This window comes from Muscardinus avellanarius, assembly GCF_963383645.1.
Source record: "Muscardinus avellanarius genome assembly, chromosome: 3".
Taxonomy (NCBI): Eukaryota; Metazoa; Chordata; class Mammalia; order Rodentia; family Gliridae; genus Muscardinus; species Muscardinus avellanarius.
Window position 1 is genome coordinate 88,754,224 of NC_137788.1, and position 23,161 is coordinate 88,777,384.

At 40.6% G+C, this 23,161-nt stretch overlaps 1 protein-coding gene across 2 annotated transcripts in view; it reads left to right on the forward strand.

Moving 5' to 3' along the window:
- Positions 1–10,855: 10,855 nt before the first annotated feature.
- The window catches only part of PLPPR4 (phospholipid phosphatase related 4), a gene marked incomplete at both ends in the record, with an annotated part of 43,995 nt that continues 31,689 nt past the window's right edge, over positions 10,856–23,161 (forward strand). The window contains one exon of one of the 2 annotated variants that reach the window (XM_080692361.1): positions 10,856–11,077. In XM_080692361.1, the coding sequence (XP_080548487.1) occupies positions 10,856–11,077 (222 nt within the window). The remainder of the gene's footprint in view (positions 11,078–23,161) is intronic. The other variant, XM_080692362.1, reaches the window with a different exon arrangement.

The window sequence follows — 23,161 nt, forward strand, 5'->3', positions numbered from 1 at the left end:
GGGTATAGGGATTAGGGATAACTGGGTGGATTGGGAGCACCGCATTATTATAGGTCCCATTAGGCTTTTTATCTGAGAGAATGGGGTTATTATAAGGGGGATTAATAGGGATAAGCAGACCCTGAGCCCGGAGATGAAAAATAATGGGTTTAGGCCCACAATGGTGAAGGAGGGATATGGGAAACTGGGAGCAGGCAGGGAAAATAGTGGGTTCACACAAGACAATCCAGACCATGGTATGGTGTTTTGCCACAACTAGGGTGCTGGTATCCCATACTACAGGGTCAACCAAACCTATTGGAAAGGGAGGTTTGGCTTCCTGGTCATCAACTGTAGCTGCAGCCATTAAAATTATATTAGAGGAAACAGAAGCCGTGGGCAAATTAAATGAGAGTTTAGCCCCAATTTTGTTTAAAAAGTCTCTACCTAAAAGGGGGGTAGAACATGAAGGGATAATCAGGAATGGATGGTTAACCATAAAGGTCTCTAAATGGCATAAAAGGGGGCCTGTATGTGGGCAAGAGAGCATGCCATCAATTCCCTGAACCTTGATTTGGGAAGGGAAACTAGGTCCTGAGAAGGAAAGGAGGACAGAGTAGTTAGTGACTGTATAAATCAAGAAGGAGATTGGCTTACCACTACCTGGAGAGTTACTCTGGGCTCAGCTTGAAGGCATAGTATCATGTGATTTTTCTTTTTTATTCCCTCACCCATCATTATAATCCCAGTGGGGATCCTCAGAAGGAACTGCAGCTGTTCCGGTAGGGAGCTGTGGATTGGACAGGTGAGCCTGATTGGCCCATTCCCTGGCAGCCTTAAGAATATGATCTCGATCATCTGCAGTTAAAGAGGAGGTTAAAATGACATGAAGAACCCGCCAAGTTAAATTATATGCCTGTACAATATGTTGGAATTCCTTAATAAAACCAGAGGGATTGGCAGAAAAAGAACCCAGTGTCTTTTGAAGTTGAGCAAGGTCAGGAAGGAAAAAGGAACATGGACCCGCACCATGCCTTCTGTATCAGCCACCTCATGAAGCGGGACCAAGAGAGAAGATGGAGGGGTCTCTGGAATGGGTAGGGTGACCTATGGGGATAAGCGAGGAGGAGGTAAGGGTTGGTTCTCTAAGGGAGAAAAGCGGGGGGAGAAAGGAGTGGGTTAGAATGGGAGGCTGCCCCGGAATAAGATGATGACTGCGGTGGTAAGGAGAGGTCTTGTGGGTCAGGGTCATCAGGAAATGGGGCCTGAAACTTGGCCAGGTCAGACTCCGGCATCTACATGTCATCACAGAATGGGGACTTTGAGTTAGCAGAATAGCAGGCCTGTGACCCAGAAAGGCCACCATGTGGCACCTGTGAGTTGCCACATGGTGACCAAGATGGCAGCTGTGGCTGGCAGGAATCCCCAGCCAGCATGACTTGAGCAGTAGAGTCAGGAGGGGTAGAAAGAGAAAACCAGGAACACATCCACATAAAAGCCTGTACGTACAGAACCTCCAACCATTTACCTGCCTGTTTGCAAAAGTTACTGAGATCAGTCAACATTTTAAGATTTAATGTACCCATCTCAGGCCACTGAGAACCATTACCCAACTCATAAGTGGGCCAGACTTTTGTGCAGAAAAATATGAGCCACTCAGGGCACAGTTCCCCGGATAAACCTAGAGTCTGGAGATTAACCAGAACACAGCCTGGTGAGGATTGGGAGTCTATTTTAGATGACTGGCTTCCCCCCATGACTGGTCAGTGAATGAGGATGAAAACAGAAATTTGGCGACCCAAGATTCTGCCTAATGTCCAGAAACAGCATGGTTGTGTTGGAGAAGGACGTCTTCGTTCCCTTTATACAACCATAGGACAGCCTGGCTACCCTTGGAGAACTTGGGAACCAAATATTTGGGTTTATTTAATAGTCGTAAGCCCAAGTCTGGAAGAGACTAAAAGCTGGAACCCGCTTGGCCAAGGAAGGGAAAGCTTACCAGTGTAGTATTATCAGCCAATGCTGACTGAAACCGAAGCACTGAGAGGCTACAGAGCCAGGAGGGCACGCTGTGGAGCTGTTGGGTGGACTCAGGGCTGGATGAGGTTTAAGATGGCCTTTGGGGCTTGGCAGGGCGGTGAGATGGCCACTGGCTCTAAGTGTGTGTCAGGTGTATCTGGGGAAGCTGGCCACTGGCTCTCAGCAGAGCTCGGGGCTGGGAAGATGGCCACTGGCTCTCAGCAGAGCTTGGAGCTGGGAAGATGGCCACTGGCTCTCCAGAAGAGAGCGCAGGGTGGGGGAAGATGGCCGCTGGCTCTCTGGAAGAGAGCGCAGGGCTGGTAAAATGGCCACCAGCCCTCAGCAGAGCTCGAGGCTGGGGAGATGGCCACCGGCTCTCCCAGAGAGCGCGGGGCTGGGGCTGAACAGACGGCCACCGGCTTTCAGCAGAACTTGGGGCTGGGAAGATGGCCTCCAGCTCTCCTGGAGAGGGCAGGGCTGGGGCTGGGCAGATGGCCAGGAAGATGGCTTATGGTCTGGGCAGGCAGAGGGAAGTGACAGCGGCAGTCCTAGAGTGGCGGGCAGGGTGGGAGTGGTCCCAGCGGACCAAGCACCCCGGAGGATCCAGGCCGAGGTTTCCACCAACCATGCCCAGAGCACACCGCAGCAGCAGCGGCAGGAAATTTAAAAAAAATAATTAATTTAAAATAAAATAAAGTAATCATCCCAGAGTTTCAGCACCAGATGTTAGGTTTTTGGTGCAGTAAAAAGGCAAGAGAGACCGGGTACGCCGAAAAGAATTTTAATGTGGTCTTCTCTCGGGGATAGGGGCTGGACAGATCCTGGAGACCTCTGAGCTCCTCCACCGCTGGAAAGGAAATGCCCTTCCTTTTAAGGTTCATGTCTTGTGGATAGGGCAATGCATGGAAACGCCGCCCCTCTTGTGACATCGCCTGCCTTGCAATATCACCCAACAGAGTCTCCTCCTTTTCTAAGGACCCGCCCCTGCAGGGAGGGACCCAACCTGTCAAATAATATCAAAGAGTAAAAGTTTATTGGAAAGTAAAATGCTGGAGAAGACTAAATATAAAAACAAAAGGCATGAATAAATCAAAGATGATTGCAAGATCTTTAGACTGGGAGTATGGGGCCATCTTACTCTTCAGTTAGTTGTTGCTTATTATTTACAAATAAGATAATGGAGAACCATTTGTATAATGTGACAATAAGAAAAAGGAAAGCCAATTTATGTACATGTATTTCTCAACTGTTTCACACATAAAGTAGTGCATTAATATAGTACATTAGAGTAAACTGAAAGGGAATCAAGGCCAGCTATACAGATCGTGGTAGAAAAAATTAAATTTTTACAACATACAGACATGCAACAAACCAAGTTTTTGAGAAATGTATTAAATATAATGCTTCAAAATAAAATCTATTTAAATTTTTGGTGAAAAACTTAAGCTTATTCCCACAAATACAGTTTTGCACAGAAAAGGGCTGTATACATTTTCTAATCAGAATTTTAAATTTTGATCTCTTTAAGTTCTTGATAGTCACCAGATAGGAGAAATTGTCTGCATGAGTAGATGATAAAATCCTGACATTTTTGCTTTGCGATCATTAAAAATATAACAACCCTTAAAATTATATTTAAAGAACCCAGATGGATCAGCTTTCATTTGCAAAGGTGACGTTTAAACTTCTTGTGATAACTTGGCTTCTTTTAAATATCTTTATATCAAATGTTTTAAAGTAAAACTGATGTCCTTGTTTATAGAATGTGTATGAGTTTTAGACCATTTGCTATACAGCTACTTGGACCCACTTAGGAAACTCATCAGTCAACCATGGACAACATTAACAGATACAAGACAGAGACATCAGTCACTGCCTTTAGCTGTACCATGAGGGGCTCAACTGGGTCTCTTCACTCTTTCTATACCTCCAACAGGCCTCACCTGAGCTATACCCAGTGTCCCACAGGTAGTAGCATGCCCTGCAGCTGGCTGTGCAGGTGGTGGTGTGTCCATTCCATTTGCACATGGCAGAGCTCCTTCTGTGTTTGGTGAACTGGGAAGCAGTATCATGTTCTGATGCCATTCTTTTCCCCCAGCTTGCAGCCTGCTGCTGTTAGCTGTTGTTTCACCTCCCACCAGGATCCTCACAAAGAAGCAACCTAAGCTAAGGTTTTCTAATCACAGTGTTTCCTAAAGCACAGACCCTGCTAACATCCTAAGAGAGTAAATGTTTGTAGGACAGTCATAACCCATTTCCAAAACATTAGCATGCCAACACAACTCTCATAATACAGCTATACAACTAAAATTTTCATTGTGTTCCATGTCACTGCCATGGGATTGTTTTTGGGAGCTCTGGTCTTGTCTCTTCAAGCAATGAAATGTTCCCAAGGGACAGAGTTACAGACAGTTGTAAATCACCTTCTACCATGTCCTCATTTCCTGATAGGGAATCACAGGAGACTATACTAGACAAAAGTCATTGATAGTAGGAAAATGTAGAATTATATTTTTATACTTTTCTTGATGTTCCGTGTTGTGTGTGTGTGTGTGTGTGTGTGTGTGTGTGTGTGTGTGTGTGGAAGGTGTTACTGTGGATTAAACCCAGAGATATTTTACCTTTAAGCCTCATACCCAGCCCTTATTTTTTTTTTTTTGAAATAAGATCTCGCTAAATTGCAGAGAGCCCAGCTACTTTGCTGAGGCTCTCTTTGAACTGTAGACCCTCCAGTCTCATCCTCCAAGCATGAACTACCATTCAATTACAAGCATGAACTACCATTCTGGCTCATGTTCTATTTTTTAAAAACTCACCTTCCAGAAAAACTGTTGGTAGGTAAATTTATGTGTTATCCATGTTTTTATAGCCACACAATTTGCACTAGCCAAATTATTAGAACCAGCCAAAGTGTTGATCAATAGATAAATGGCTTATGATGTACACAATGAAATTTTACTCAGCCATAAAAAGAACAATCTTATGTCATTTGCAGGAAAATGGATGGAACTACAAAATATTATGCTGAGGCTAGCCATTCTCAGAAAGTGAAGGGTCATATGTTTTCTCTTATATATGAAAGCTAGAAAGAAATTGAGAAGCCAAGGATTTGGGGAGGGAGGAGACTTGATGAAGGAAACAGTTCAAACAATCCTCTTTAATCCAATATTATTAACAGGGAGGAAAAGGATCTGTAGGAAAATGCACAGGTGCTATGCACATGTATTTATCACATTAAACCTCAATATAATGTATGGTTACAATGCACCAAGAAAAGTATATCAAAATTAAAAATTAAAAAATCATCAGTTAACATTTTAGTACGTGAATACCATGTGGTCTCTTTGTATTACCTGGGAAAATTTGGTTGTTTATAGGCATGAAGATGGGCTCTGGCTAAATTAATGAAGAAAGAGAAAGAGACAGAGAGAGAGAAAGGAAGAAGAAGAAGAAGAAGAAGAAGAAGAAGAAGAAGAAGAAGAAGAAGAAGAAGAAGAAGAGGAGGAGGAGGAGGAGGAGGAGGAGGAGGAGGAGGAGGAGGAGGAGGAGGAGGAGGAGGAGGAGGGAGAAGAAGAGATTTTATTTGGAAGGAGATAGCAACGTGTAAAGAAATAGCAAGAAGGAAAGCCAGGCTTGAAAGGTGAAGAGGGCAGTTCCGAGAATCAAAAGACCATCATTAATCACCATTCTCATTCTGGTTGCTTCATCTATTAATCAACATCAAAAGTTTTCTAAGATTTATCCCAAGGTTCAAATTCCTGGGGAACCAAGTCAGTGTTTATATTCAGGTCATCATCTTGCCACTTGGCCTAAGGAGAACTGAACATCTCCTTTTAGAGTTCAAGTTTGACAATATGCGTGAGATTGTTCCTCCTTAGAATTCGAGAAGCCATCACAAGGAGAAATCATGTATCTTGGATGAACTCAGACAAGGGATTGCCCACTTTATTCATCTAACTCCTTCATTTTTAGATGAGAAATTGAGTCTCTGATTCCCAGCCACAACCAGTTATGGGTCCATGATGGAGGCAAAGCTAGAATCTCACTTTCTCACCTCCTAAAATTCCATGTGAGTACTTCCTTCTGTTTTGCATAATTGCATCTTCAATTCTTAACTTTCCCTTTTAAATAAATGCAATAAAATCTTAGAGTGTCTTCTCAAAATGCTCAGGAGTAGGCTGATGTTTGGGAAATACCTTGCTAACTTGAATGTGTATTATGACCTTAAAGATAAGTGTCATGCAAATACCCCAGGGATAAATAGTTGCCAAGAAGCTGAGAAGCAGTTTGTATTTGGCTGTGGTCACCCAAAACTGATGCATAGGGAAACGACTTCTTTCTTATCTAAGGAGTCTGACAGTTTTAATAACGATGTCAAATGCATTTTCAGACTTATTTTTCCAGGTTACTTGTGCTGTGAAGTGTTTGGTCTTGTGAAATGTCAGGGTGCTGCTTTTTCAGTGGGTGTCATTTTTCATTTGAAAATGTACCAGAACAGGGTTTCCACTGAAAATGTTTAAGTTCTGAGAGGCGCATTAAATTGTTTCTAATGCTACTATTATCATGAAGAGCGGCAATTAGCATACCTGAAGCAAAGCTCAACATCCAAATATGGACTTACACAGTGAAGCTTTGGGATAGAGTATAATTTTCAAATCAAGAATGTTCTCTGAGCTGGTTGTGGTGATGAGAGTTTGTAATCTCTGTGCTCATGAGGCTAATGTACACCTGCAGGTTCAAAACCAGTCTCAGCAATTTAGCAAAACTTTCAGAAACTTAGCAAGACCCTGTTTCAAAATATAAAATTAAAAGGGTTGGGATATAGCTCAGGAGTAGAATGACCCTGGGTTCAATCCCCAGGATAAAACAAAACAAAACAACAACTACAAAAAACATGCTCTCTGGTGGCCTCAGTGTTATAAGTAGTTTGCTTCTAAGCTCCTCTCAAAGCCTTTCTTGGCCACATGCTTAAGAAGTTTCTCATTGTAATTACAACTATACCATAATTGTGTCTTTGGTAGTGTCTGTCATAAAACAGAATTACGTGTTTGTTAACAAAGGTAGTTGGTGTAGCTCTTAAGGTCAAAGAGCTTGGAATGACTCAATCAATGAATTTTAAAAAAATCTCAGCTCCACTAATTATAATTGTTTTTCATATTATCATACCAATTAACTTCTCAGAAACTCATTTTCTTTAATGGGAAAATGTGATAGTTACTGGTAGTAGGTTCATAAAGATCTTGTGAAAAATAAAGATGTACAAAGTGTTTTTAACAGTGACTAGTCTGTAGTGAATATCATGTAAATGTTTTATTATGATTAATTGTGCCTCTCTTTCCTTTACCTGCATTAATATCTGTAAATTCTATGAAAGTGGGAACTATATCTATTCTTTTCTGCAGTGAATATCTAAGGAGAAAAGTTATTCTCACATAGTAGGGGATCAGTTAAAATCTATAGGTTGAATGAATGGACAAATGGATGGAAGAGCTGGTTTTACAATTCATCATGTATATTCATGTAAATATGTACATATTACAATATTTATACCCACGTAAATATATATATTCATCATATATACCCGTGTGATTATATATTTACATATATATTTACAACTGAGCTATAAAGCATGGAATAATACAAATTATTTTCTCATTTTACATATTAGAAAACTGAAGCTTATAGATATTAATCCAATGAATATTAAGAGCAATATTGAAATATCACAAATCCTGAGTTTGAACTAGCTTTTCTCACTCTAAATCTCACGCTCTCATGGTTAAATCTTTCACTGATTTAGTTTTTCATTTCTGAGTTCTATCTACAAATTTTTAAAGATACAATAGAAAAATTGTTTGCCCTGTTTGCTTTACAGCTTTGTTTTGAGCATCAAGTTAAAGTTGGTAGCATATAGCTACCTGTTATCCCAGTATAAGACAGTATTATGGGTTTAGTATCTAAGAAAAATTATAAAGTAATTTGGCTTTATGTACGCAATGATATAAATCAGAAAAATTACATATTTATATGAATTTTAAATATATATGTTTATATATTATATATAATATATATGTTGTGTGTGTGGGGGGGTACTGGGGAAGGAACCCTTCTAACTCTGGGCTACACTCCCAGACCTTTTTTTTGGGGGGGTGGTACTGGGGTCCTTGGAAGCCCTTCTACCTCTGGGCTACACACCCAGACCTATTTTATACTTTTTATTTGGAAACAGGGTCTCTTAAGCCAGCGTGGCTGGCTTCGAACCTGCACGATCCTCCTGTCTTCGCCTCCCAAGTGCGGGGATTACAAGCGTGTGCCACCACGCCTGGCTTATATATACATCATTTAAGTTAACTGATCTACGTATTTCTTTATAAGCATTTACTCACCACCTACTCTTGGCTAGATACATTTCTAGTTACTAGAACATGAAAAGGTTCTCATTCTTAGGGGGGTATACACTCTACTGGGCAAGCCATGAAATAAAACATTAACAAGGAAATACTTGATGAAATACTAAAGTGCAACAAGTTTTATAAAGCCAAATAAAATAATATTAATGACACAGAGAAATAGAGGCCTGGCGGTAGAAATGCTACTTTGACAAGATTACCAAAAATAAAACTTCCCTGAAAAGCTAAAATTGGAGCAGCAGCATGAATTCCATGAAGGGTTAACCATTGCAAAGTTGCTAGAACAGTTAGACAGCAAAGGAACAGTAAGTGCAAAGACCGCAGACAGTGGAAACCTAGACTGGGACACCAACCATGGAGAAACAAGACAACGTGAATGAGGCCAAAGAACCAGGCTGGGGCATTTGGCCGACTTCAAGAAAACCATGAGAAGCTTGGCTATTCCGCTGAACACAGGTTCTAGGAAGCTGCTAGAAGGTTTGAGTTCAGAAATGTAATGATTGGATGGAACCAACAACACAGGTGTCTATTGACAGATGAATGAATAATGAAATTGTGAAATATATATCCCATGGAGTTTTACTCAGCCTCACAGAAGATCAAAATTATGTCATTTGCAGGAAAATAGAAGATCAGAGCGTCTCCAAAAGTCAAGGTTCGGATGTTTTTTTCTCATACGTAACATCCAAAGAGAAAATGGGGGGGGGGGGGAGCTTAGGTAATTGAGGAAAAAAACCATTAGAATAGTGGAAGGAGATGGAAGAAAAAGGTGGGGAGGGAAGGAGGAAGAACGAGTTAAAGAAACAGTTCAAATAATGCTGTGTCTGTGTATGAAGGTATCACTATTATGTAGGGGGAGGGATGGGTATTGGGGTGGGTCCTGAAGGGAAACATACCCAGACCTGTGTGTGTGTTTGTTTGTATGTATGACTTTGAACACCACTATGCTGTATAATTGCAATGCACCAAAAAAAAGTATTTAATGAAAATATATCATTATGACTAGTGTGTGGGGGATGGTTTGGGCTTGCAGTTTGTGCAAGACCCACAGAAGCTAACTGGACAGATAGGGGTCTATTCATTGTGCTAATCCAAGAAATGAGCCGGTAGTCAGTTCTGAAAGAAGGCTTATTTCTCTTCTGGAACTATTATTTTCTGAGAAGTGGGAAGGTATGGCTGAGACAATAACACTATAGAAAAAACACTGGGACCTGCTTAGTTAAGGTCTGTGGTCCTGGGTCTCTGAGACAAGGTTGTGTACTGTGTTTTTCTCCAGTCACTTTAGATTGTTCTAGTGAATACAGAGAACTGCGTTTATCTGGGCCTGGGATTTTGCCAAGTGAGTAAGGTGGTTTTGGAAGGGGACCTGAGAGATTAGCCTGCTGGATTCTCTGAAACCCAACCCTGGTTGCATATGTTAGGGCCCTCATGACATTGAAAGTGCTGTGAAATGCGGACCTTGGAGGCTGGCGTGAGACCATACCCCCACCCCCACCCCCCAAGACCTACTGCAGTACCAGTAGGCGACCAGGAGCTCCATAAGAGACTTCAGAGTTGCAGGAAATGTTCTGGCGCAAGTGATCCGGAAGTGGGTTATCTTTATTAGTAGAATACCCTTTGTTGAACCTGCTGGTTGTGTCTTTCCTCTGTAGCACTGGATACTTCTGGGATGCCAAAAGAGTAACATAACGTTGGGAGGTTCTGGGTCCGCTGCCAACAGGGTGGAGGGCTTTAGGTTTTAAAGCCCTGAGGACATGCTTGCTTTTTTAGTTAGGGTATAACGCAGTCGGTCTGCTGGGAAGAAGGTTAAAATGTGTCCTGGCCTTTGGGCTCCACGAGGATGCCCATTTCTCCACCTGCCTCTTTCCATGCAGGGAACCCTCACGGAGTCCCTACAGCTGACAGTGTTTACCAGGAGTTGCCAGGGAGTCCCCTAAACAGAGATCCTCAGAAGGGACTGTCATTCCTGGTAGCCGCCAGCTACAGGGCTGAGTGTCCACCAAGGCCTAATTTTCGGTGTGAAATGCAAGTTTTAACTCGGGTGGGTCGATCCAGAGGTTGGCCTTCTCGTTGTGGGCGGTACGCTAGGCGCTAGGCAGGGCTTCTGCTGTCTGGGAGTCCTCGAGTTAGCATCCCCGGGGTGGCCCCGGAGGCTTCCCTGAGCTCCCCATCCGCGCGACTGCAGAATCCAGGAGCGCTCCCCCCTTTTTGGATTCCTGACGTCAAGCTCCTACCGCCCCGGAGCCTCGCTGGGGCGGCGGAGAAAGCCGAGGGAGGGTGACTGGAGGAGAAGCCATTGCTGCGACAGCTCGGAGCGGGGAGCGGGGAGCTGGCCCTCTCTCGCCAGAAAACCAGGGTCGGGAGCCAGGGCGGGGAGGAAGAGGACCCGCGGGCGCCGGGCAGCGCCGGGTTGCTGCACCGAGGGGCGGGCAGAGCGGGGGCGCCGCATGCAGCGCGCTGGCTCCAGCGGCGCCCGCGGGGAATGTGACATCGGCGGCGGCGGGCGCGGGCGGCCGCAGGAGGCAGCTCGGCCCGGCTGCGCGGTGCACAGCTCGCCCCGCGGAGGACGCGCGCCCGGGCAGGCGACCGGCATGTCGGCGAAGGAGCGGCCAAAGGGGAAAGTGATCAAGGACAGCGTCACCCTCCTGCCCTGCTTTTATTTCGTGGAGGTGAGTTGGCCCGTCGCCTTGGCATAATGCAGATCTCGGGTCCTGGACCTGGAGGGAGGCGGGGAGACCCTGCCCGGGCGCGCGCCGCGGTCCCCCAAAGCCCGACCCTTCCCCCCGCACCCCCACCCTCCAGGTCCCCCGAGCTCCCCGCGGAGTGCCCGGGGATACCTGCTGCGGCCCAGGCATTGGCGGCGAGAGGTGTCGCTGCCGGGCGGCCTGCAGCGAGGGAGACCTGTGTGAGTGTGTGTGGGTCTAGCTCCCCCCCCCCCCCAGGCCCTGCGCGCCTGGAGCACAGGATGTCAGTGCCCCAGAGGGGCCATGATGCCCATATTTTAGGATTTGTGTTTTCAGTGGGCCGAGTGCGTCTCTAGAAGCCTGAGAGGTTTGGGTTGAGATTTCAAGTGCACGCAGCTATGCTGGGGGATATGAAGGTTGAAGGTGGCTACTGTACAGTGTTAGGGTTATTGAATGATTTTTATTCTCCACCCCCCTCCGAAAAATACCTTCTCCTGATATAGTTACTATGCTACTCACATCTGCTTCTAAAATTGGATCTTTATTTCTAGGCAGCCACCATCAGTCTATTGGCCTTCTCCTATTGGCAAAATATACATATGCATATCATAGTTATATATAAATATATATATTTAAAATTATATGACATCATCCAATTTCACATGACTTAGTTCTGTGCATTTATTCTGTGTTAAGCAGATAAACAATTAACATGCAGATGTATTCGTGACAGACCTCTAACTTATCGAATGCAATGTTTGAAAGAGGAAAATTTTAGGGGAGGGTTATAAAGATTGGCAGGTAAAGGATTCCATGCACTGTATCCTTGCTTTAGGAAGACATTTTAAAGCAAAGAGTTTATTACATTGTAGTCACAGAGGGGATGTGTTGATAGGTTTATTAAAATTAGATGGTTTTAAGCATTAAAATGTATTTTATATAATAAGAGCCTGAGTTGCATAAAGAATTATGAGACTATTGCTGAATTATAAATCCCTGGGTTGTCTTTTCAGCCAAATATGGAGGTGTAGCACTTCCAAGTACAGATAGCAGGTTCTGTATTTGTTGACTGTGAGGCTTTTCTGGGTTGAAGAAAAGTCACTGCCTTGAAACTTGGGGGAAGGGATATTGTCAAACTGTTTTTACAGAGAACAGAATATTTGGAAGTTTCTTTTGCTTGTCATCCATTTTAAAATGATTTCAGTTGTGAGAAAGATGTATGTGACTTGCATAAGTCTCAGAGAAATGATGGGTGACCCTTTCATCGATGACCTATAGAAAAGAAAAAAAAATGTCCTGTTTATTTAACGGATTCATTTATTGTCTTTCCTCTTTGGACAATGAATATTGAAACCTTGGCTTAGGTATTTTTTGTTGAAAAATAGTTAAAGAGATTTCTCAAAAAATAAAAGCGAACAACAGACTATTCCACTATGGAAAGAGATAAAGGAATAGAAAAATGGGCTGCCTGTCTTCAAGTTCAAGCAGGGCACTTGTCGCGTTGCTAATCCACTGTAGTTTTGCACTAAGGTGTTTTCATTGTTGTCTGGTTCTATTTCCTTTGCTTAGAAGAGGCCAGTTATCTCTAGGAAGGTACACACCTGAACTCAGTTAAAAGCGAACTCCATGTGGACTGTAGCTATGTGGCTTTAAGGAAAATACTTTCATGAAATAGGGTATAAAACCAGAGAATTCAGATTATTCCATTACAGAGTGTGTGTGTGTGTGTGTGTGTGTGTGTGTGTGTGTGCGCGCGTGCGTGTGCGCGCGCGCACGCTTTTGAGGTACCTTTAACAAAAACATGTCCTGTAACCTAGGATCTTAAAAGCGTCTCACAATGCATTGAATTTTACATCTCTAGGAACAAACATCTCACAATTGTTAATCCAGGGGCATTCTACCTCTGAGCTACACCCCAGCCTTACTTTTTACTCTTTATTTTGAAACAGAGCCTCAAAAAGTGGTGGAGGACCTCACTAAGTTGCTAAGGCTGGCCACAAATCTGTGATCCTCCTGTCTCAGCCTCCCAAGTCCTGGGATTATAAGCATATGCCACTACCCCTGGTCCCTGAGTCAAAATAACCTCTAATCACTACTTTCACTTTGAACCACTGGTATATCCTCTATAAAATCTTTAGCAGGGCAAGTTATAGAACAATTGCTTGAAGACAATATAGAGTAGGAATGAGCATTTATGATACTGTATCTTGGGGGTAACAGACTCAAGGGGAGAGCTACAAAATTAGATTGCAAAGTATCTCTCTGAGACAGATGTGTGATGAACCACTAAATGCCTCCAGCATATGGAGAAGGCGTTAGTACAATAGTCATTTAAGGGGTTGACAGCAAGCACTATGGATTCCTTTGAAATGACTCACTTTAACACTGGTGAGAAGGAGCTTCACGCCTTCTTTGGAGGATGAATAAACATGGCTTGAATTAACATCTCAGTAAAATGCTCTAGAGTAATGACACTTTGCTTTACAGTACAGTTCTCCAAATCTTAGTATTTAAGATGAAAAAGTGAAACATGAGTAAATCTTCCATCACACATCACCTCAAAGCATATATTGCAAGCTTCCTCTATGACTTTGAACCACTACTGAAATAATTTCAAAAAGAGGCGAACAGAAAGAGGTCTTGAAATGATAACGTATCTGGCTTTTGTGATGCTCTGGACATTTTAATCTGCCTTTCTCCAAGGTATTCCGGAAGTTCTAAATTGCTGTTTTTATTTATTTATTTTAATTAATTTATTTTTTTGGTGGTACTGGGGATTGAACTCAGGGCATTATATCTCTGAGCTATACCCCCAGCTCTATTTTTTATTCTTTATTTTGAAACAAGATCTCACTAAGTCATGGAGAGGCTCACAAAGTAGCTGAGGCTGGCCACAAACCTGTAATCCTCCTGTCTCAGCCTCCCAAGTACGGGAATTATAAGCATGTACCATCACAGCTGGCTAAAATTGATATTCTTAATAGGTATAGGTACATAGAAATTTAATTGGTACACAGAGGAAGGAGAAACTTTCACTTGGACCAGAAGGGGCTAAAATTTATGCCAGGAAAGCAGTAAAAAGGTTTGGAAACAACCTAGGTCTTACAGATAGATTGACCTGGTTAATCTATACTATTTGGTTAAGTTTAGACATATTACTTTTTCTTTTTTATTAGTACTGGAAATTGAATCTAGGGACATTCTAACTCCAAGGTACACTCTCAGATTTACTTATTTATTTATATGCTTATTTGTTTGTTGTTTGTCTCTTTGTTTTGAAACAGGGTCTCACTAGGTTGTCAAGAGTCTCACTACATTGCTGAGGCTGTGTTTGAACCTGTGATTCTCTTGTCTTCTCAGCCTCCAAAGTACAAAAATCATGGTAGCACCATGGCCAGCTGCCATTTTTCTCTCTCATCCTCAGTGTGCCTTGATAAATAATAAGAATGCTATAACCTAAATGTAAAGACATATTATTCACATATAATGTAAATTATTATACTCATTTCTTAGAATACAGAATGCATCATCAGGTTTAAATATCATGCCTGAGGTCAGGTAGGCACATAATTAGTTCATTTCCTGTGTTTTAAATACACTTGACCTCAAAGGGATTTGTTGGCTGCTAGACTGGACTTGAAGGGTCAGCCTGACAGAGTCCAGTATGGGAGTTCTCATTGATCCAAAGAGGCCACTTCTTCCCCAGGTTCCAGAAGGGATTTGGGTCCCATAGGGGTTCTAAAATGGATGTGCATTGGCAGACACGAAGGGCGACAGCAGAGTGCTATTCAGTTTACAATAACAATGGGAATCATTTATGAAGCACTTGGAAGAAAGCGAAATGCTTTACATGCCCCATCTGGTTCAATCTTCAAAGATCCGCTTGAAGAAAGAGGCCATTATTATCCAGGTTTTTCAAAAGCAGAAAATCTTAGAAGTGGCACGATTTTGCCCAAATTTACAAAGTGAAGTTGGAGACCAAGCTGGTGCACTCCACTGCTGAAATAGTTGTCTCTCCCAACCTGTTGATAAAACATTCCTACAGGCAATGTTACTTCCTGCTTTCTCATTTATAAAAACAGGAAAACGGTACCCAAGAGGCTGAGGTGGGAAGAGCCCTTGAGCCCAGGAGTTCCAAGCCATTCTGGGCAATCTAGTGAGACCCCATATGTGTATACATATGTCACTATCACAGTGAGCTATTTTATGATTAGAAACTATAATGCATTAGTAAAATTATATTAAAAAATGAAAGAAAGAAAGAAAGAAAGAAAGAAAGAAAGAAAGAAAGAAAGGAAGGAAGAAAGATGTACTAGAGGAAGAATGCATTGACAAAGGTGATACAAGTTTTTTTTTTTCTGGAACAAGATCAGCTTTCCCAGCTCAGTTTGCCCATCACTGGGACTGTCTAAGCAGGAGGAGTTAAGAGAACAGTGTTCACTCCCCATGGCTTACTAGTCAGCAACTACTGCCTGTCAGCATCCATAGATAGAGAAGGAGAGGGGATACCAGCAGCCTTTTGCAGTTATCTCTATGTCCCTGTAGGCAGTAGGCCAAAGTCTCTTCAGCCCCTAACATCAAATAATAATGTCACAGTTCACTACCAAACTTGGTGGCAAGCACAACATTAAGTTAGTAGATACAACTTTTTCTTATATTTTTGGTTTTGCTGCTGTTTGCCTGCAGATAAATGGGTTTATGATTGACAGTAATATTATGTGGCAGTTGGAAAAATATAAGATAATTTTCAGCACAGTACATTCAGAACAAGTTGGATAATTTGGTGTTGCAATGTTCGACCTGGGCAAAGAAAGGTCAGCCTGTAGAAGGAAATTTCAAACAAGCATACCCAAGGAAGGCCTCATTCAGTCAGACAGGAAAGCAGGCAAAGAGGAATGTCCCACTAAAGAAAAGTTTTGGCTTGTCTTTGAAGTTCCAAGGCCCTCTCCAAGTGATGGCTTGCTTAGCATAAAAGAAATGTGTCAGGCATCCAGACAACCAGCCTCACCTCATACAATATTGGGTTTTTAAGCTTGAAAGACCTTGGCCTGCTTCTAGGCATGCTTTTCTACTGTTTTCACTTACAGTGAGAATTATAGCCAGTAGCATACTTAGGAGTTAAAGGTCTTTCAAGCTTAAAAGCTGAATTTTATTATGATGAGTTAAGGCTGGTTGTCCAGGCACCTAACACAATTCCTTTATGCTAAGTAAGCCCTGTAATAGTCCCTCTGGGCTCAGACTCACAGTTTTCTTCTCCTCAGTCTCTTGTTCCAAGACCAATTCAGTATGTAACATAAACACATGATAAATTACCTTTTAAGCCCCAAAGATATAAACTCTTAATATAAATGGAAAAGGGATTATTTTCATTTGAACATTCTGTTTTGTGATAGGCTCTTTTTATTACTCATCTAATGTTTATAGAAGTAGAAGAGTTATGTTTGATCTACATGTAAAAATATTTTTAAGCCAGGAGTGGTGGCACACACTTACGCGCGCTGGCTTAGGAGACCCTGTTTCCAAATAAAAATGTAAAAATAGGTCAGAGATGTAGCCTGGAGGTAGAAGGGCTTCCAGGAACCCCAGTACCACCAATACACACACACACACACACACACACACACCATATATATATATATATATATATATATATATATATATATATATATATTTTTTTTTTTTTTTTAAGGGGCTATAGATACAGATAGGACTTTGAAGTTTTTTACTTCCATGGAAATACACAGATGCACACCCATGCACGCAGGCATGTATAACACAGATGTTTATACACAGATGTCTTCCCTTGAAAACATCATCTCTCTACTTAATGTAAAATAATAGTATCTGAAACATTACATATTTATATTATTTTAACCTCATATTATCTATTTATATTATTTTAACCTTAATAAAATTATTTTTAAGACATTTATTTTCTAATTCTAGCAAATACTCATTCACAAGATTTCTGTTCCATCTCATGTTCTATGTGGCAGTTATAGGACTCATTTGATCTCCTTGCTGGAAAGTATAGATAGTTTATTTCTTTTTACATATACTTGAACATTGGTAGAATATACATCACAACATTTCTGCACTGCATGTACCAAAATAGTAGCTCTAGATTTTTCTTTTTCTTTTCTAGATTGCATAGAGGAATAGACTGCTTAAAAAATACCCTGAACCATGCCAAGTGAGATGAGCTGGCAAGTCTTCCTCCTCTATTAGAGTCACAGTGCACAGAGTCTGACGCAAAAGAAGAAGTAAATAGAAAAGATAATAGATTCCTAAGTTTTGGAGATAGAGTCAGATGAGGACATTTCTGCAAGTATCAAGTATTGGACATAGAAGCTACTGTTAGGAAATTCTATTCTTTTCTCCTTCAAGGCATATCACTATTTTATTGTATCTTCATGACCACATCATTCAAAATGCCCTTTGCAGCCGGGCATAATGGCACATACTTTTAATCCCAGTACTTGAAAAGCTGAGACAGGAGGATCTCAGATTCTAGGGTAGCGTCAACAACTTAGTGAGGTCTTCCACAACTTAGTGAAACCGTGTTTCAAAATAAAAAATAAAATAAAATAGGGCTGGGGATGTAGTCAGAGGTAGAATACCCATGGGTCAGTTTCCTCGTAACACACACTCACACACACATGCACACATGAACACACACACACACACACACACACACACGTCCTTCACTCTACTTTGTTCTAACAGAAAAAAATAGTTGGCTTCTACCATCTTCAAGATAATTTTAATAATAATAAAAGTAATAATCACGAGGATACTAACAACAAAATTAATAATTTTAATTATGCCTTACATGAAAGACCCTATGGATATATTTAGTGCTGAGAACTACTATACCAAGAAGATATTATTTCCTTTAATTTTTAAATCAGAAATGTGTAGCTCAGAGACTAAGGGAGAAATTGGGACATAGGAAGGACTCCATACAAAGTAAGAGAAACCTCAGTTGAGTGAAGAAGGTGACCTAAATGAGGGAGCCTGGAGGGGGAAGAGGGAAATACCTCAACGGACATGATGTACATGTATGTACACAAACTTAACAATCAGTGTGCTGAGGGAAGGGGATGGGGAAGGAATATGGCGGGAATTGGGGTAGAACTCGAGAGCTGTGCACATATATGCCTCTATCACCCTGAACTCCATCAAAATGTATGATTACAACGCACCCATAAAATATTTTTGAAAACTCAAATTACAGAATTAAGCCTACTAAAATAATTGTGGAATTCAAGAACAGCTGGTCTTTTTCTTCTATCATAAGCAAGGCAGCTGTGGTTTGAAAAGTTTAAGTTACCTAAAGATACATAATAGTTAATATCAGACCAGAAATAGGACCTAAGTCTCCTGACTCTTGTTCTAGTGCTCTTTCCTAATTATTTACTATTTCTAGAATTCCTCATATTAAAAAGCTTTCCTCTAGATTATAACATTTAAAATAGAGGTCGTTTTAATTCTACATGCAGAAAAATTGTGCTAGCTGTTTGAGCTAATTTTTAAGCATGTCTCATGACAGGACATTGCATTAATAATCCATTACAGCAAATTAATTAAATTAATAAAATGCATTAAAATGCATTGCATTAAAGCAAATATGAATGGATCATCTGCTTTTCCAAATGGTCAGGCTTTTTGAGAAGCATGGTTACAGTTAAAGATAAGAATATCAATTACATGTTTTCATCTCATTGCCTAACTGCTCACCTATAAATTCCCAATTATTTTATTGGCATGAGATCTCTGGCTGATAGGAAACATGGAAAGAAATAAGAACAAATTTCACACTAATAGTTATGAAATAGATTTTGATTTTCATTATATTTTAGTATAATCTTTTCCCATTCCTCATCTCATTTTACTCTTCGAACACAAGTGAAGAGTTGATATTAACTATTTTTTATTAATTAAATAACTGACACTTAGGGAGGTCCAAGAACTTGCCTAAAAGCCAACTAGTATCATTTTCCCATCTTGTTTACAAGAAAAAACAGATTGCATTGAAATTTTGAAATGTCTCAATTATGAATATCACGGACAAGCTCAACTTTCTGTGGTTTCTTCTAGAGTAGATTAGTTGAGAAATGCATTTCCAGATCACTATGCATTGGGGGGAATTTCCTCATGGGCCAGTGAACTTTGGAATGTGAAATACTAATTTTGTCATTATTAATGTTAAGATTTTTTTTTCTGCTAATTAAACTCTGAACCAATTGCCACTTGAGTCCACTACTGTTTGGTTGGTTTTCCATCAGAAAACAATGTCAGTTGACATATAATAGGATAATTGCCTTTTTTTTTTTTTTTTTTTTGGTGGTACTGGGGTTCCTGGAAACCCTTTTACCTCAGGGCTACACTCCCAGATCCATTTTATACTTTTATTTGGAAACAGGGTCTCTTAAGCCAGCGAGGCTGGCTTCAAACCTGCGTGATCCTCCTGTCTCCGCCTCCCAAGCCCGGGGATTACAAGCGTGCACCACCACGCCCGGGTGGATAATTGCCTTTTTATATGCCATAACAAGATGGCATCTATCTATCCTGAAATCAACAGAATGAACATTTAGTCTTCAGTTAAAAAGGAAGAGGAAGACAAGTAATTAAAATCAGTGGAATCTGTGGAAAAGGTAAAAAAAGAAATCAGCATATTTAAAAGAAGAATGAAGCCGGGCGTGGTGGCACACACTTGTAATCCCTGTGCTTGGGAGGCTGAGACAGGAGGATCGCACAGGTTCAAAGCCAGCCTCAGCTACTTAGTGAGGTTCTCCCAACTTAGTGAGACCCTGTTTCCAAATAAAAATATAAAACAGGTCTGGGAGTACAGCTTGGAAGTAGAAATCTTCTGGGATCCACCCCCAGTACCACCAAAAAAATAAATAATAAAAGAAGAATGATATATATTGTCTATAATCTAGCCGGGCGTGGTGGTGCATGCTTATAATCCCCACACTTGGGAGGCAGGGACAGGAGGATCTCGCAGCCGCGCTGGTTTAGGAGACCCTGTTTTCAAATAAAAATATTTAAAAAATAGGTCCAGGAGTGTAGGGAGTGTAGCCTGGAGGTAGAAGGGTTTCCAGGAACCCCAGTACCACTATATATATATATATTTGCTTTCAGCAAGAACCTGTGCTGTATCAGATTGCATAGAAGTAACCTGCCATTCATAAAGCCTTAGACATGCTTCAGAAACTGGAACTTCATGCACAGCCTCCAATACAGGCCAAGTTTTATTAAGTGTCCTCTGGTAAGAGGTGTAAAAATGACATTGCAGGGAATAATCTGTTTTGCACTTTTTAAACAATTGATCCATTCAATAAACATTTATCAATTGTTTATGATAATGCCCTTTGATTAAATTAATGGAAATGATAGGGAGCCATTTCTAGCATGCTTACCAGTTTCTAGTAGAATTTCAGTAAATTTTTGTTACATACATGGAATAAAATGGGTTAGTAATATGAACATAAATTTTTCTATAACTGTCTTTTTTCAGATTGTGGAGACATTTTTATTGGTACAGTAAGTGATGACTAATGCCCCATCAGAGACAGTGCTCTGCTTCATGGATTACTGAATTGAAAGTTAAATCAATATCCACAATCTATGAGTTCTCATTTTTAAGTTATAATTTTGTTCATTTTATCATCTGGGACATACCTATGTACTGTTTGAGATTTAAGACATAAAAATGCATTATTAAAGCAAAGAATTTCCTGTTTTAATTTTCATAGAAAATTATTTTAATAACATAAGGCACACACGCCAGCAATTTTTTAATGCCTCTGGTGGAAATAAAATTAGACATATACTTTCTGTCTATGGTAAACAAAACAATTAGATCTGTGTGTGTGTGTGTGTGTGTGTGTGTGTGTGTGTGTATATATATATAATTTTTAAAGAATCAAGATATATAATAAGTATTCCAAGATTTTATATGCATATATTTATGTAACTTTATAAAACTATATATTTATATACAGATATAGATATATTTATAGATCTTGAGCTACTTATTAGCTTTGTGGTCTTGAACAAATAATTCAGTTTCTCCTAGCTTTATTTTCCTCATTTAAAAATGGTGAATATAGTGTAGTCAGTTTTTATGATCTCTAATTATGTTTGTTATATAATATGGATAACAACTTCTAAAGCAAAGTCATTGTCTAGCAAATGAGATTTTTTTTTTTTTTTACATTTACTGACACACATCCTCCATTTAGGTAAAGTTTCTCTGAGGCTTCAGATATTAACAGATTCCTGTGGAAACAGGTTTGGTATCCTGGCTCCCTTGAGATATCACACAGGTATATTTACGCATTGTGCATGCAGTGATGGAGCCATTCATTTTACTGTATAAACACATCAACAAATCTTAATTAGAAAGCCTCTCATTTGCCGTTGATAGAGGCACACGCACTCATAAAATGGAGACTGCTTGCCTCAAGTACTATTATTTGATCTCGTAGGTAAAGGAGAATTTACATTTATTGAGCACCTTCTGTATACTACTGCAACACTAGACTCTGAGTTCTTGCGCCAAGGATGTTGGCTGCCCACACTCTGGGACACCCTGCCATTCTCCAGAGTTCTGGGGCGCCATATCAAAACTTGTCAGCAGCAGACTTGTCAATTACATCTCCCCATCTGTCAACTTAGTCATCTGTGAAATAAAGACTGTTATACTTTCCAAAAGAAAAAAAAAGTAAATGAATCAAAATATAATCTAATCTTGGAGAATAAGTGACCTTATTGAGGCTATTATCATGAGGAAAACTGAAATCTTTTCTACAAAGCAGTTAGGTATATCCTAAACAATTAACAGGGTTTTTGTTTTTGATTTTTACTCCTTGAGTGATGGTGATCCTGAAATACCTGTAACAACTGAGATATGACTGACTAAATCATGCAGAATGTTCAACTGTGAATATCTGAGCATAAATAATAAGTCTTCTTGATGGGGAAACTTTATTAAAAAAAAGATGGAAGCAATCTCTATGTACTATAAAGATATGAACTTTTAAAAATTTCTCTACTCAAAGACCTGATTTGGTTTCTAGTTTCCAAATTTTACGTGTGCGAATAAGGCCTCTTTGATGGTGGTAGGTTATCTGATATTTAAATCTAAGACTATGCAGCTATTTTATGGATACTTTTGGTTCTAGTGAATTTTTAGACCAGGAGATAACTAAGAAAGGATTCGCTTATAGTATTCATTTGCTAACTCCAGCCCATAAAGCATTGCAAATAGTAAGGAGGAAATAGTTTACTCCCAATGCATTTGTAATGCATTAACTCTGCTGATCAAGAAATCTAGGAACTTAAGACCCAGGTGTGGGGGTATACACTTGTAGTCCCAGTACTTGGGAGACTAAGACAGGAGGGTTGCAGGTTCACAGCCAGCCTCAGCTACTTAATGAGGCCCTCCACAACTTAATGAGATCCTGTTTCAGGATAAATAATAAAAAATAAGGCTGGGGGTGTAGCTCAGAGGTAGAATGCCTGTGGGTTCAATCTCTATACTACGAAAATAAAAAAAAAAAAACAAGAAAACTTAAAATATGAAATCTAGGAACTTAATGGAAATAGGGGAGACAGAACCAGGACTAAACACCTTTCACCTTAGCCTTGGCTAGTCACCCTTTTAGTCCTTTTTAGAAATTGATGAGATTTTAGTCCTTACATGTTTGTTCCAGCATGAGTAAGAAGAGCCAAGTGTAAAGACTTCTAGAAGATGCCTGCTCTCTGGGGCTACAGGAAACATTAAGAATTGCCCATTTGGAAGCTCCCAGACCAGCTGACTCAGTGGACCTGGTTCTTTCCTTTAACTTCACCTCTTCACTTTCCTACATTTGCTGAGATCAGTGCAATCAAGTAGAGGAGGAGGGAGTGGTAGACATCTCACAGGAGATGACCACAGAGGCAGGAAGACCTTAGCAAGCTGCGCCTTGATCCATATTCTTTCCAATACTGTTTCTTTCCTTTCCAGGCCATGTTAAAGTCACATCTAGGACAGCATTTTCCAATCTAGGCAGAAGCTAT